The sequence below is a fragment of the Trachurus trachurus genome (genome assembly GCF_905171665.1).
Source record: "Trachurus trachurus genome assembly, chromosome: 15".
NCBI classification, from domain to species: Eukaryota; Metazoa; Chordata; class Actinopteri; order Carangiformes; family Carangidae; genus Trachurus; species Trachurus trachurus.
This window is the reverse complement of record NC_139906.1, coordinates 22,531,205-22,547,368: the sequence shown is the minus strand read 5'-3', so window position 1 is coordinate 22,547,368 and position 16,164 is coordinate 22,531,205. Positions and strand designations below refer to the sequence as shown.

Here is a 16,164-nt window from a genome sequence, read left to right as displayed (position 1 = left end):
GAGGAAAGAGGAGAGTTAAAAAGGAGGGAGGAGAAGGGCAGCAGAGATAGTGTGATTTGGAAGTCTGTGTGTCCCTGTCCCAAGTCATTACATGTAGTCCACTTGTCCCGTTGTGCAGAATGCGACAGGGATGAGATGTCAGAATTGACTTCCAGCAGCATGCGCCTTTCTGCAGAATTAGATTCATAACATCATTTACGTAAGAGAGACTCCGGGGCTATCGCAAACCCCAGCCCTCGCCACTTTACCAGTGCCGCTGCCTGGATCTCGCCGTTCTGACAGAGAGAGATAGACGTCAAAGAGACATTGGTGAGAACTGCCGCATATTACTGCAGACTCTCAGACTGCGAGACTAATTATTGCCAGACAAGTCGGTGTGAATGAGGACGGAGAGATAGCGAGGAGTGGACAGCCTCAATCTATCACACCTGATAGACACTTGTAATAGCTGTCAGAAAAGAAGAGAGAGATGGGTTTTGAAATGGAGATGCGCTTCAGGGGGAGAGAGGCAAAATGATAGTGATGAAGGAGGGAGGGAAGAGGAGAAAGCTGGTCGATTGAAATTGAGCAAAAGCGTGTGTGCATGGCATGCCTGTGTGTGTGTGTGTGTGTGAGAGAGAGATAGAGAGGCTCCCGCCCCCTCCTGTGGTGCAGAGGGGGGTGAAACTTTGCAGAGATGAAAAATCTGCAGTGAAGTGTTTCAACTCTTCAACTCAGCATGCATCCCTGGACTCTTGTAAACTCTTTCCAAGTAGAGTAAGGAGTGTTTGAGTGTGTATCTCCAGGTGTGCATGTGTGCAATACAAGCGTTTATAAAGGTGTGACACAATACCTGTACTTTCTCAGTGTGTGTGTGTGTGTGTGTGTGTGTGTGTGTGTGTGTGTGTGTGTGTGTATACTTCCATGAAACAGGTTCCCATGAACAATCAGGCCTGCTGGAGGTGTCAACAGGTCTGGGAAGGGTCAGGGTTAGGTCAGCGGGGTGAGAGTGGGGGTGGGGATGTGCGGGAAGGGGGAAGGAGAGGGCAAAGCGGACAGGAGGTTAAAGAGGGAAATGAAGGAGCAGCAGCAGCAGCAGGAGGAGGAGGAGGAGGAGTTGATGGAGGAGAACAGATGGACACAGCAGAGATAAGAACATGATGAAGGCAGAACTAACACGTCCGTGCTTTCTTTAATCAGAGTCACCATTTGGAGAGAGTCCTCCTCTCCTGTCTCTCTCTTCCCCGTCTCTTCCTTTGTACTGATTTTCCCTCCTTCCATCTTCCATCCTTCCTCCTCAGACCCCTCCCTGTAGTGTGTTGGTATCATCTTCCTATGAAGTGCCTCAGTGCCTTCTATGTGCTGACAGACAGCGCTGCCTATGCGTGTGGGTGTTCAGCCTCATTTACTGACCTTGTATGTTGAAGCTGTCTGTACCTGCTAGCATCCCAGGAGATACCTACGCTGCTTTGTGCCAGTTACAACATTTCTTAATCCCCTAAAATCCTAAATTAAACAAAAACAATAAAGGAAAAGGTGTAACCACTAGTGATGTCAAAGCGAAGGCCTGCGGTGCGGAAAACCGCGTCATAAAAGGCAGTGGAGACAGCTCCCATCAATCAGCACAGGAGCTCCACCTCTTATCAGACCACACACTCAGCCCTGAATGGTGAGGGAGGGGTTAATTATTTCTGGATTGAAGGAAAGAGAGAAAGAGAGAGAGAAAAACAGGGACAATACAGGAACTGTACCTGTGTGTGTCTTCTTGCCCAGGGGGAATGTTTTAGAGGCTCGCACACATGCCTCGATTGCTGGCTTGTGGCGGAATGACTTTCCCTTCCTGTTGAGGCTAGTGTGTATGTACACTTTTAGCGCGCACACACACACACATCGGGCAGCAATGCATAATGAGGGTGGGATGTTGTTGAAAAGGTGCGTTGAGGTACAGGAAAGGCTGGGAGTGCCACTGCCTCTGTAATTACACCTATCAGCCTTCAGCCTCACGCTCCACCTAGAAGACCTTCATCACTTACGCTTTTCCACTGTTGCTATTTTTCCTCCTTGATCTTTTCAATCCTACTCTTTGTTTGACCCACTCCTTCAGTTTCCTCTGAAGAAAACACACACACACACACACATACACACACAGTTTTGGACATTTTTGTTCTGCAGTAAAGAGGAAAACTTGGAGTTTCTTCAATTTTTCTTCTCACAGCTAATGGTTGCAAAGCGTGTTGAGATCTGTCTGCGTTTGAGATGAGTGAATGTACACATTTCGTGTGTGTATATGAGTGTGTGTGCATGTGTGTGTCTGCCTCGGGGTGACTGGAATTGGCTGTGGTATATATGGCAGAAGCCAGCTTGTATTTCATGCAGGTTTTCCCCCCTTTTGCTCAACATTCAGTCACAGTGTAGCTATCGCATGGCAATAGATAAAATCCATCCCGATGTAGAAGTGCAGTCTCAGCTATGGACTCTCGAAATTCCCTTTAATTCATTAGAGATTCACCTCCTTCTCTCTGTGCTGTTGTACAAGTCAGAGGACAGGGTGTACACACATGCACTCACAGGCTGACTTGGATTTTCTCCCAGAAGTGAAGGTTTTATGCACTTTGGAGTCTAGCGGAGTTTTCTTGCGCTCTGCCTTGGCGAGCAGATCCTTTGCCGGGGTTGTAGCTCCTCCATGGCCGTGTTATGAAAGAAAATGAAGACGAGGGAGATGGAAAACAGGAGAGTCAGGCTACAGACAGGTCAAGGTTTTCGCAGCTTAGGCGCAGAGTCAAAAGCCAGAGAGGAGCCAAAACAGAGATCACCCCCCCTCTCTCCTTCCCCTCCCTCCCCCTTCCCCTGCCTGACAACTGCTTCCGTCCTGGACCTTTCTGGCTGCTTTCCTTTCTGATGGGCAGACGTACAGGAGTTTTATCACCCACTTTTTTTTTTTAGGCTGAAGAAATCTGCCTAAACTGCTCCTATACTCACGCAAAACGGCTGCTTGGCATCTTCGCTAAAAGGGAGGGTTTGTCTGTCAGCACAGCTCGTAAAGCACTGATTGTGTTTTTTTTTCTCTATATATGCTGCTCTGGCCGTAACTGCATGCTCTGAATCACACTGCACAACTTGATAACAGAACAATGGTATTTTCCAAGGGCCTCATTTCAATGACTGACTGGGAGTTTGTGGTAACAACATGTTGGTGTGGCGGTTTAATAAAATGGGCCTCCTCTTCTCTGTATTGCTCCTCCTGCATAAGTTGATTTGAGTGCATCTATTGGGGGTCATATGGTGTTTTTGTTTCTTACACTATGGCTTGTTTCTTCTTCTCCCACCTCTCTTTCCTCCTTCTTGTGCACCCTCTTCAAATCTGGCCTTTCCCTCCTCCCCCCTCTCCTTTCCTCCTTCACCCCCCACTCCTCCCCATCTGCTCTGCAGAGGCATCGAACAAATACCAAATTTCTAAGCCCACGGTGTGCTCAGTGCACCCAGGGGAAGTGCTGAAGCTGAGCTGCCCTCTGCCACAGACGGGGACCATCACCTGGACCAAAGATGGCAGCTCTCTGGGCACCAACAACCGCACGCTGATAGAGCAAGAGGTGCTGCAGATCCGTGATGCCACGCCCAAGGATTCGGGCCTGTACGCCTGCACCAGCGTGGGCAAAGACACGGTCTGCTTCATAGTGAATGTCACAGGTGAGTCAGGGATCAGATAGGACAGAACAGGTCAGGATGGGACAGGGAGTTTGAAGCAGAACCACTGTATCCAGGAAGTGGCCATGGAGCAGATATGGTTTGGGATGTCCATCCTCAATTGTGTTCTTTCTGATGGTCTTGAAAGTGTGTGTGTGGATACAGTTACTGAAAATACCCCACTCTGCATTTTCTTCACAAATTTGCACAGACACATTTGTGAAAACTTGACAGCATGAATATCTCTGCATGCAATACTGTCTGTGTAAGGATACAGCTTGCGACAAGGTAACTCAGTGGTTACTCTGTGCAGATGCCATCTCGTCGGGGGATGACGAGGACGATACAGAGCGATCGGAGGACACAGGGGCGGATGGAGAGCAGTTAAGTGAGTATGGGGGGAGCAAAAAGAAGCATGATAAGTTGTGATGTGCTGTCACTCACCAACTCACATAGAGTAGGCACCCTTGAGGAATGCTATGATATCTGTAATGAACAGTCCTTAGCGGCATGTCAGAATTTAATAGCTAAACACTTACGAGGACTTAATCCCTTGGTGAAATAATCTACTTAGCTATGTCAGTGGTTATTAGCCAAGTGCAGACTGTGACTGTATGTTTATGATTAAGGCAGGAGAGAGAGTGGATAGTCTCTATTTTCTCACAGCTGGGCAGAAACGCACGGTAGTGACACCAAAAGTCGTGTCAACTCTGCCCTGCACATGCATCTCTGCTATTCTATACCTTAGCATACCAGTCTAAGCCCATACTGTGAGACTGTGGACTGTGTGTGTGTGTGTGTGTGTGTGTGTGTGTGTGTGTGTCTCCGAGGCTGCTCCAGGGAATACAGGGATTCCTGACATTCCTTCTGCTAGTGTCTCTCAGGTAGTCAGGCCTCATGGAGCCAGCCAGCCAGTCAGTCAGCTGGACTCATCCATTATGAAAGACGCCCATCTGGACCCAGTTACCCACCTGATGGGCCTGTGTGTATGCGTGTGTGTGTGTGTGTGAAAGAGAAAGTTTTACCCTAGTTTTGTGTATGCGTTAGGATCGTGGTGTGTTTATGTAGTCACGTGCATACATGCATGTGTTCACATACACATAACTCAGTGAGGAGGAGGCTGAAGTAAAGATGAGGGCTTCCACATCTTGTTAAAATTCTCCACACGCTTTGCGTCTCACCGTGAGTCCTCCTCCTCCACTTTTGGGCTAACTGTAATTGCCTGAAATCCATTAAATATGGGGAGAGAGAGAGAGAGAGAGGGAGAGAGAGAGAGAGAAACTCAGCAAGAGGAAAAAATGGGGGCTTCCAAGATCCAGCCATTCTGGTGGTAATAAGCTGTTTGAAAACAAAGAGAAAGCTGTTCTGGCTCTACAGTCACGTTTTCTCAATGTGTGTATTTCTGATAATTTAAAACTGAAATTGTTATTAAAAGAAATGGGGGAGAAGAAGGGAAGAAAAAGAGGCAGAAGGAGGAGGGGAGCCTTGTTGGATCGGTACCAGCACTTCTCTGAGCATGGCGTGGAGCCTTGGCCCCGGGCCGAGGACTGGAGCGAGGGAGGGAGGGAGGAGGGTGCATGTAGGCGTGGGAGGGAATGAGAGCGGAGACTGTGGGGTGTAGCTTTATATTAGTGGCCTTTTTCTTCTTCTTCTTCTTCTTTTTCTTCTCAGAATGGGCCGGGCATCAGGCCCAGAGCATTTTGATTTGATTTTGTGTAGAAGAGTGAACAACACAAGTGGGTGAAAAAAGTTGAAAAGGGAGAGAGTCCAGTGTGTTTGTCCATCGTCAGCAGTGGGTGGTGTTATTGGAGGAGACATGGAAGAACCTCTACAGGGATCTGTGAGGGAAGCTGTGTTTAGGGGAAGGGTGAGGGTGGGCAGGCGGAGGGGGGTCGTGCTGATGTCATGAGCCACGTGGAGCTTTGCTTTGTGCCTGGAGTCCTCTTGTTGTTACAAAATCTCTGTCTTCCTTTATCGTCACCTTTAGTTAGAGCTGCACAAGTCAGAAGAGACCCATCTCATCAGTACAATTAAAGTTAGAGTTACAACATAAAGCATTGATTTAATACACCTGCGCCTTTACCAAAGTCCTGTTTTATATCTATATTGTTATAGGTATGTTAGTGCAAAAACCCTAACCCTAGTAGTATTTGAGTTACTGAATATTATGGCCACTTTAGGAAAATAAATGAGAGGTTTCTAAATTACAGTCACAATATTTTGAAAAAAAAAAAAGTATTGAGAGCAGCTGTAAGTTTATGAGAAAAATATGATATTATGAGGGTGAAGTCATATTTTATAGAAAAAATAAAAATCTTAATGACATTAAATTTGCAAGGTTACAAGAAAGAAAGCCCAGACACTCTGAAGAAAGTCATAATGTGTGAAAAAGGATTTGGGAAAAAAATATTTTAAAGCCATTGAACAGTCTTTACTCAGTCAGTGTCTTACATTGCGTGACCATGAGCACAATATTTGAGTGTTTTTATTTAGTCTGATGTCAGTTTTACTTCTTTGAAGTAGGTGGGAGTCAACTGGAAGAGAAAAAGTTGATTTCACACGTTTCTGTAAACCAATCAGGATTTAGCTCCACTTGATTCAGAATGTGATTATAGCTTTGGGGTTGTTTGCTTATGTTGCGGAGCCATAAACACTCCATTATCATAGCTCCACTGTTCAAAGATCACATCATTTATCTCTAATTCTGGTGACTTTTTGGATTTAGCAGGAATGCACACACAAACAAGGGTGTTTCTCTTCACTGACACTTTTTCAAAAAGGACCAGTGCTCTTGGTCTCTAAATCTCACAACAGTAGCTCTAATAATTGCACAAAGTTGCCTTCCTAAGTTCACATAGACAAATAGTGAATAGGAGGATATCGCTGCCTAACTAGAAATCATCTCAACAATGACAAACTGCTCTGGGACGCTGGTGGATTAAGCTCTCCGGAGGAAGTTAGAGAAAAAAATGTAAACTCATAGCACAGGGGTTAGATAACCTCAGCTCACCCCAGGCCAGCTTAGGATAAACAGCCGTGAGTGGGGATCCGGATGCACGGGGCTTTGGGGGTGGCGGGGGTTCCTGGAGGCCACAGCAGTTGGGCCAGTGAGAGTTTGGCCTCATCTGGAGAGAGGTCCAAGGGTCGTCTCGTTTGAAGTGCTGCCCCTCCAGACGGAGAGCATGGGAAACAGCACCGCTCACCTTTCAAGTCCCAGCCTCATCCTCGGACCTGACTGCCAGTTTGGGGTCAGAGGTCGTTTGGGAGAGACAGCAGCACGGACGAGCCGGTCTCCACCTAATCTGTCTCTGTCTGAACGGATGGAGTGATGACAGGAAGAGTGAATGGAGAGAAATGGAGGGGAGTGAGAGGTGAAGAAGCAGGAAGAGAATAGCAGATAGTGAGAGTGAGGAGGAAAAATAAGAAAGGAGGGGGGGGGGGGGGGGTGACTAATTATAGTTTGAGTGCTTAACGTATGCATCCATTCAGGAAGGAAGAGCACTGTTTACTGACTTTACTCTCCAAGTATGCACGACTTGTCCGGTGGTGCGTTCCAGAGAAAATGATGGGAGGTGTCTAATAGTATGCAGATTGGACAGGCTGGAAAAAGAGCCAGGGGAGGGCACTTGAAGCAAACTTCCCCCTGGGACTTAATTTATGTTGAAGGGTCATACAAAAGTCAGTAGTGGTCTTATCTGTGGGTATTCCTTGTGCTGCTTGTACTATACGGAGAGAACGTGATGGTGTAGAAGACCGTTTGGGTTGTTGTTTGACTTTGAGTTTCTCTTCCCCTCTGAGCCCCATCTGCTTAGGCAATCACACTCCCAGGTGCAGAGAGAAAGGGCGGGTGGGGGGCTCGGAAGAAAATCCAGCTGACGGAGGCTCAGAAATTGAGAGAAAGAGAGGGAACCGGGGAATGGACAAAACACAAGAAAGGTGGCTTCAGTAGGAGAAACGCTAACAGTTTGGCGGAGATAAAGCAGGATAAAAGTCTGTGTTGACAACTCTTGGAATGGTGTGTTAAATGTGACATTCATTTTCTCCCCTGACGGCACATAATTATTTTCCAAGGGTGATAAGCATCCCTGGCCCTGCCGTCCATATCTGGCCAAGTGACGGGCAGATAAACATGGGAGCTATGGTAATTGGAGGAAGTGGAGGGAGAAAAAAAAGCTGCTAAGTGGAATGAGATGAAATTGAATGTGATGGTCTAGTTACCCTCTTGGCAACGCCCAGGCACATTCTCCCCTCAGAGCTGATGTTTTTCCCCCCTCTGCAACACCCCGCTGAGCCTATGGGGAAAGTGTGTGTTTTTATTTAACTGTTTGAGTGTGGAGCTCTGGGTTGTGTTATGCAGACGGCAGGTCAGTCAGTGCTGCTTTTGGGGGGTGGGAGGGGGGTGGGGTGTTAAGAATGGTTCAGATTTGGCTTCTCTGCAGTCACGCTTCCAAGTATATCAGCCTCAGTCAGTCCAGGGTCCTGAAGCCAAACTGTTGAGGACATGATTAGGAAATCTCCTCCTCGCTGAACACCAACTGTTCTCTGCTCGTAGGCGCTCCGTATTGGACCTCGTCAGCAAAGATGGAGAAGAAGCTGCATGCGGTGCCAGCTGCCAACACAGTCAAGTTCCGCTGTGCAGCAGGAGGCAACCCCCGGCCCAAGATGAGCTGGCTTAAGAACAGCAGGCCTTTCCGCCAAGAGGACCGCATGGGAGGGTATAAGGTAGGATAAACAGTAATACATCACACTTTTTATCACAAATGTCAACTCGCTGCTTTCTCTTGCGTTTTACTGCTTTCTGTGCTACAGTGTTTGTGGAAATCTTGTGATTGTATTTACAAGGGACGTCAAGCCTCGCTCTTCCACTCATTCTCCGACTGTCCTTTCACCCCTTTTCCACCCTTCACTGGAGAGACGGGAGGAGAGTAGACAGAGGAAACGAGGGCAAGGTTTCTGGTGTGAAATTGGAATTGCTCATCCGTGCGCCTCCTCTCACCAGGATACTTTGCAGAGCCTCTCACTGTAACTCGAAATGGTTCTTTACCCCCAACAATTAGAAACCTAAGCCCTGGACTTAAGGGTTAAATGCCCCCAAACAGTAATGTATAGAGAAAGTAGGTAGCGTCAGGGTTGAGGTGAGTTGAGAATGCTGAGGTAACTCAATCAGGGAGAACAGGTCCCACTGGCTTTGCTCGGAGAGAAGTGTGCGATTCGAGCATGTGATTCTGTTGTTATGAAATGTGATTTACAAACACTGTTGCTGAGCTGGTTAAAGTTTAAACTGTAAGGAGCTTGATGTGCTGAGAAGCTTGCACCTCTATAAATGAGCTCCAATACACTTACTGCCAGAGTAAAGCTTACTTTGGTCACTTTAATTCCATGTCCACTTAAATGAGTATGACCTTCTATTTTCTATATATCCTGTGAATAAACGGTCTGAGTTGATTTATATGTGGTGAAAATTCCTGATGCTGCGTGTCATGGGAAAGTAAAGTTGGTGTGGTTATGTTTTATTTCCTCTTTGTATAAAAAGGCTACAACTGGTCTGAATGAGAAGTATTCCTCCACCATGACGGAGTCCATTTGGATTGCATTTATTTTGCCTAAATTCCTCTCTTTGTCTCTCTGAGCGTGCAGCATTTTCGTACTGTATATGCTCGAGGCGTACTGATAGAGTGGAACACCCGTTTAACCAGACAGCTATGAAATTAATTTATGAAAAGATCCAGTGATGCTGAACGAGTCTGAGGCTCCTGGTTAATGCCTGATGGTTTATGAGGAAACACGTCTCCCTGCCAGGAAAGTTTAGGAGCAGATTATGTTGATGCAGCCACTAATGTCGCTTCCCTTTGGCTTTCAGCAGGCTCATTACAGCGCAGACAAAAAACAGCCGCAACGTGACGGAAACGATACAGTCAGGCTGTCAGAAGCACTGTGGGCAGCTTGTTTCTCTCTTTTTGTCAACAAATGGTGGACAAAAGCTGTACCTGAGCCCAGCCCTGTGGCATAATCTCTCCATTGTCAGAAATGTAGGCCTGTACAAGCAGTAGCTGCACTCTCCCTTCAGTCTGGAGACGGAAACACTATTGTTAGCTCACACCTGTGGATTCCACACACAGGTGACGTTAATTTCACAAATAATTCTGTATACCTGTGCGCTCGAAAGTACTCTAGACCAGACAGGTGGGGTTTATTGCGTAAGATAACTGTGAGAAGAATCACACAGTTACAGGGAAATTCACAGGGTGTTATTTATCAGTTTATTTTTATCTTTATAAAAAAAATACAGCCAGCTCCACTTTATCAAACTCAAAAACTATAACCTAATCATTTATAGATATTTTTTATTAGATTTTATTCGCAGGCATATGGAAAATACTCTCACTCTGCTGGAACGAGGCTGTCATCTGCCTCAAAATTGTTTTCCACTATACTGCATCTAATCTTTCACCCTTCCATCCAAATTCTCATCATCATCCGTCTCATGTCGCTGCGTCAGTTACTGTAAGTCTACATTTCTCTCCTCTTGTATCCAGATACGCAGCCAGCATTGGACTCTGATCATGGAGAGCGTGGTGCCGTCGGACAAGGGCAACTACACCTGCCTGGTGGAGAACGAGTTTGGAGGCATCAACCACACGTACACCTTGGACGTAGTGGGTGAGTACCATGTACAAAAAACACACTGTGAGATTGAGAGTACACCTGTGGAGCCGGCGAAGGAGGAGGAGGGGGATGGAGGAAAGGGGGAGTGCAGCTGAAAGAGTTCTCACAGTGAGAATAGTGTAGTGTGTGTGTGTGTGTTTGTGTGTGTGTGTGATATTTGATGGCCCAGGTGCACGCTGGATGCAGGTGCAGGTCAAATAGTGCTGCCAAGTGAGTGGAAGCTAAACATGCATGTTTCATCAGTTTTAATGCAGTTTTTATTATATAAAATCTCTCTTTTATAACATCATTATTCATATGAGGTTACAGTTCAAATTATGTTTGACATAACTCCAGAAACAGTTATCACTAAACTATAAAAATATACATTTTCCATTTCTATTTAAAGGACCATGTCACTCAAATCACATTACTTTTCATTGTGACTGCTTTTTATTGTAGAATTACATCATTAGAGAATTGCTGACAGGGCAGTCAGTGAAATATCTTGAGCAACTCTGTGTCTGTAAATAAAAGCGTATTGTTGTTCAACATTTTACTCAGATTTTCCATGATCTGAGCCCCACAACCGTGGCTAACAATACAGAAATGATCTGCACGGCTCAATAACACAAGGGTTAAGTGGAAAAGTATGCTTTTGTTTTGTCCATGTGTGTGTAATTTGGTTTGACTGACCCTTTAAGGCCGGCTCAGAGACTGTGTGATGGGGACTCAAACCGGTAGCGGGTGATCGTTTAGTGTCCCTTTTTGAGGACACAGAGTGCTGACCTCAGCACTATCACAGCGCGTTCAGACCCAACTCAGTCAACCCCTCACTTTGACCTTTGGAGCGCAAAAAGCAGAGTGTTTTTCTGCTCAGTTTGCAGAATCAATAGACAGTGGGGACAACAAGGGGGGTTGGGATAAAGATAATAGATCAATGTGTGTGCGTGTGTGTGAGTGAGTGTGCCGCAACTTTGCCCTTAATTCTATGCAAACCCACTCTCCTTTGGCCTCACTCGAACCACTACACAAGCAATCAGTACACATCAAAGTTTATCTGACACAGTTATTCTTCTAAAGGCTGGTCAATAATCCACAGATACCAAGCACAGACATGCAGCTGCAGCAGTTTGACTCAAAAATAGATCCTTTAGAGGCCACTGGTCAGTTCAGATGTAAGAAGACTGTGTCGGTACGCAGAATTATTCTCCGACTGTCTCCATTGTCCTGAACAGACCTGCTGTAATTACACACTTCTGTTTTCATTAGTGTCTCCATGGTAATAAGGAGTATTATTTTCCTTTTATCAGATGGAGTTTGAATACCTGAGGGTTTTTGTACAACGTGCATAAGGGCGCATATACACACACTCATGAAGGTCCACACACGCGCACTCATACATGCTCCCCAACACAGGCCCCCTGCTCTGCTCCCCCCCTAGAGTTAGCTAAAGCTCTCCTTCAGACTGCATATTTCTGTTTTTTGTTCTGTTTTATTGCAGAGCAGTAAACCCCCTCCACGTCTGGCTCCACAGCCACTGCACCCTGGAAACCTCTTGCTTCATTTTCCTCCATTGTAGTTAGGGTGGACAGAGGGAGGAGAGTAGAAGACAGAGAAAAGAAGGAAAGCAGACAGAAAAGGCCGTTCTTATCAGTCTTTTTTTTTTTTTTTTTGCTAAAATGACCTGTAGGATTAGCCATTGAAACCAAAAGCAGCCGGTCTTTTCTGGTTCAAACTGGCCTCTGGAGAAAGGGCCACAGTTGGACATCCACGAGCAGGAACACATGACAAGTAGACACAAATGAGGAGTCAAAACAGACATCGGCTCTTTTCAATCAGAGCTGTGGCACCCGGTGGCAATGCGGCACTTTGTTGGTAGCCCCATGCCATCCTGTACCATGCAGAGCCCTTCCTGTGCCTGTGCCCCTACCTGACCTTTAGGGCCTTGTGTGCCAAATCGCCAGGTTACCCAGAGTTCACCAGTCTCGCATGGGACAGCATGGAATGCCACTGGTCTGTCTCCTCAACGCTTCATCCTGCCTCTATCCCACCACCGCTGCCATCAAATTACTCCACTAATGACTTAATTGATTAATGGATTCAGTTTAAAAACGGGTCACTACATAGTGGTCACAGCAAAACATTTTTTTTAAATGTACCGCAGGGTCTACTCTTTCATCCACTTCAATTCATGGAGCCCATCTCCAGAACCTGTTAGCTTCTCCATTCACCATTTCCTCCTCGTGCTGCATACAAACTCTTTGCATCGTCCTCCATGTTCTTCCCTCGTGCAGCGTTTTTGTGTGAGGTCAATGGGCCATAAAAAGAACCTTTCTACACTTGCTCATGCCCCACACACACATATGCACACACACCAATATTCCCTCTTTTAATTTAGGCTAGAATTGCTTCACAAAATTTTATTGTTTTGGGGTTTCTCCATAACTATGATGTGGCCTATTTAATCGCACCACACACCCATTCAGTCATTTGGTCTGAGATGTCAACTATGCAGCTCTAACTGGTCCAGCTAACACTTGGACCAACTATAATAATGAAGTGATTTCTTTAAAGTTAAAGCTCCAAAAGCTTATAGTCCCTACGCTCAATTGAGTTCATTTCCACACAGCTACAAATGTTCTCTGTGTGTGTGTGTTTTATTTTATTTTATTTTTTTACCTCTGTCTATTTTAGTAAATACCAACCATAGCAGAATGCGTTCTGTTTGAAGGGTTTTACAAAGAGAGCACCGGATGACAGCGTTAGATTTAAGTCGATCATCCCTTTCTGTTTGGGTCAGATCAAGAGAGTGAGAAGGCCTGTGAAAGATGGAGTAGGAGAGAAAAAAAGGGGGGAAAGAAAGAGAGACAATAAACAAGGCGAGCACTAGGAATGTGCAGGAAGGAGGAGGGAGAGAGGAAGGAGGGGTGGGAATCATCTGATCTGACAGATTTCAGAAAGATGGAGGAGGAAGATGGGCAGGCAGACATATGGAAGAAGTCTCTGCCTCCTAGATTCTGCACTCTCCATCTGTTGAGCCTTTCTCCTCCCTTCACTTAACCTCCTGCTTCTTTCTCCCTTTTTTAGTCTTTCTTCTTAAACCCAGCCTCTACCCTTCATCACACAGCCTCATCCTCTGACCATCCCCCATCACCCACCCCCAACCCTACACACACACACACACATGCACATGAATTCACTGCACTTACCTTCAGGCTTTGTTTTGGAAAGCCACTGCAGCGCCCCAGGCTTAGTGATGTCATTTTGTGTGTGTGTGTGTATGTGTGGTGGCAGCGGGTGGGTGCTGTCAGTGTGGGGGTTGGTGGGCTCCTCAGTGTGGTTGTGAAGGCCGGGTAATGTTTTGAAAGGGGGCATTGTTCAACAGGTCTCGCTCTGTTTGGATTCGCAGGCCAAATGTTTGCTTGTAGAAGAATGCAGATAGCTGGAGTTGTGGGGGTGCTACGAAGGTGTTTCACTTTCAGCACTGGCACATAGTTTCACTTAATCCCTCCTCACTCATATGCAATATATGGTATGCACCCCACTTCACAGAAGTCCTCCTCCATCTCCTCCAGTTCTTTATCTTTTAGAGATAAATGCCTCCTCTTTGTTTTGTGTGAAGCCTTTAAATGCCTCAGAGATAAGAGAGAGGCAGCACAGTCATGATTTTACCTGCCAGGGTTTCTGGGAAACATTCTCACTCACCGGGAAAGAAAACAGATTTGACCATATAAGAAAGGCTAAATTTGTGAAACAGTGACTGTGCAGATTCCTAATACCTTGTATTACACTTTGGGTATTGACGCAAATCTTTTCCGTACTCTCGACAGAGCGATCCCCTCACAGGCCTATTCTCCAGGCTGGTCTCCCTGCCAACACCACTGTTCATGTCGGGGAGGACGCCCGCTTTGTCTGTAAAGTATATAGCGATGCCCAACCTCACATCCAGTGGTTGAAACACATCACACAGAACGGCAGTCGTTACGGCCCTGATGGACACCCCTATGTCCGAGTGCTAAAGGTACATTTTTCCACTTTTTCTTTTGACTCTCAGTCCTCTTGATTTTGCTTGATGTGTTCTAGGTTGCAGGTGTTTCGGATGGTTTTCAAAAGCTCTTATGAGGAACTAATCATTACATTCCCTCCCTTATGAATGGATATATTGAAACTGATCCATTTACAGTACCTGAATCATGATGTTTTCATGTCTGCCTGGTTAACTCTACTTGTTTGTCTGAGTTTTCATGTTCAAGTCTGAAGTATGTGTGTGTGTGTGTGTGGATTGCAGCGTTCTGGCATTAACAGCTCAGACGTGGAGATGCTCACCCTCAGCAACGTGACGGAGGACGATGCTGGAGAGTATATCTGTAAAGTCTCCAATTATATAGGCGAGGCCAGCCAGTCGGGCTGGCTGACTGTCATCCCAGGTAACCCTTGAGACCTGACCCCATCTGCCCTCCCTCCCTCCTGTTGTGGTTTCCTGGGCTTCTTCCCAGACCTGCTGTGCTGTGGTGGTCCTACTGGTGGTCTCTTGGTGGTCCTGGGTTTCACAGACCTTCTATTCCCCTAATGTTGACCTTTGTGTTTCAGCTGCTCCCTCCGCTGCTGAGACTGGTGCAGCCTTGGAAGCACTGCTCGGACCTGCATACCAAGACATTGAAATTGTCACAGCTAGCGTTCCCCTCTTTAACTTCTCTGACTGTCTTGCAAGCTGTGACAAGTTGGTGTATGGTGTTGCAGTGCAGTGCTCTCCATGTTCTCTGTGTTTGTTTGTGCACGTGTCCAATCCAGTGTATGGATTGGACTGATCTCTCTCTAGGTTCTGTTGGTGACGGGAACCTTTTGGGTTTTTAGTTTTGGTGTTCTCCTATGTTTTGCTGGGCTCTGTCTGTGTCTTTGTTTATGGAGCCTCCTACTCCTCACCCATGGAAACTCCCAACATCCTTTGCTCTAGATGAAACCTCCACGATGGACGCCATCCAGCTCCTTTTATTCTCTCCTGGTGTTGTGGGTCTCATTTTTTTTTCTTTCTCTCTCTTTCTGTCCTCCTTCATCTGTCTCTGTGACTCTTATCTTCGACCCTCTCTTTCTTCTTTTCCACCTCCCCCTCCTCCTCCTCTTCCTCTTCCTCCTTCTCCTCTCTCCCAGACCGCAGGCGTTAACACCACAGATAAGGAGATAGAAGTTCTCTACTTGCCCAATGTAACAGTTGAAGATGCTGGGGAGTATACGTGCTTGGCGGGTAATTCTATTGGGATCTCCTTTCACACTGCTTGGTTGACGGTGCTTCCAGGTATATACACTTGTATACTATGCTCTCTTTTTCCTATTCCTTTCTTTTTCTTGCTCAGTCTTGTATAGAATTGTTACATTATGTAATTTCATTGACCTCTTTGGGAGACATGTCCTCCCCCTGCTTCACTGCTCAAATATCAGATAACTGATGTACCAGCACGGTCCACATCCAATACATTGTAACTTAGAAGTGGTGGGCATATATTCTATAATATTATCTGGAACTGTTTAAAGTTCTGAGCAGATTATGGGGTAGTTTGCTGACAACTTTTTTATAATGAGACGGAAGTGGAGCTCCCAGAGCAGCTCGAGTGTCTCCAGACTCCAGAAGCAGGGGAGGGTTAGTCTCCCGCCTTCTTTCCTTCTGCTACATCTCTCTCCTGCTCCTTTGGGAAAACTCTCTCAGTGCCACATTTTGGTCCTGCATGTCAGAGAAATCAATTTTTCTTTCACATGTATTTCACTTACGCCTCAAACTTTCCCCCCTCCCCTTTTCTGGCTCTGATAATTGGCCACTTTGAAGATCCTTATTTCTTCTTGAAATAAAGATCGAAAGGT

At 46.2% G+C, this 16,164-nt stretch overlaps 1 protein-coding gene across 2 annotated transcripts in view; it reads left to right on the top strand.

The window, feature by feature from the left end:
• fgfr2 (fibroblast growth factor receptor 2) overlaps nucleotides 1-16,164 on the top strand; it is a 37,631-nt gene that overhangs the window by 6,653 nt on the left and 14,814 nt on the right. Inside the window, exons 3-8 of one of the 2 annotated variants that reach the window (XM_083988367.1) lie at nucleotides 3,409-3,666; nucleotides 3,977-4,051; nucleotides 8,216-8,385; nucleotides 10,200-10,323; nucleotides 14,142-14,332; nucleotides 14,600-14,738. In XM_083988367.1, the coding sequence (XP_083844493.1) occupies nucleotides 3,409-3,666; nucleotides 3,977-4,051; nucleotides 8,216-8,385; nucleotides 10,200-10,323; nucleotides 14,142-14,332; nucleotides 14,600-14,738 (957 nt within the window). Of the gene's footprint in view, nucleotides 1-3,408; nucleotides 3,667-3,976; nucleotides 4,052-8,215; nucleotides 8,386-10,199; nucleotides 10,324-14,141; nucleotides 14,333-14,599; nucleotides 14,739-15,459; nucleotides 15,605-16,164 lie in introns of both variants that reach the window. The other variant, XM_083988366.1, reaches the window with a different exon arrangement.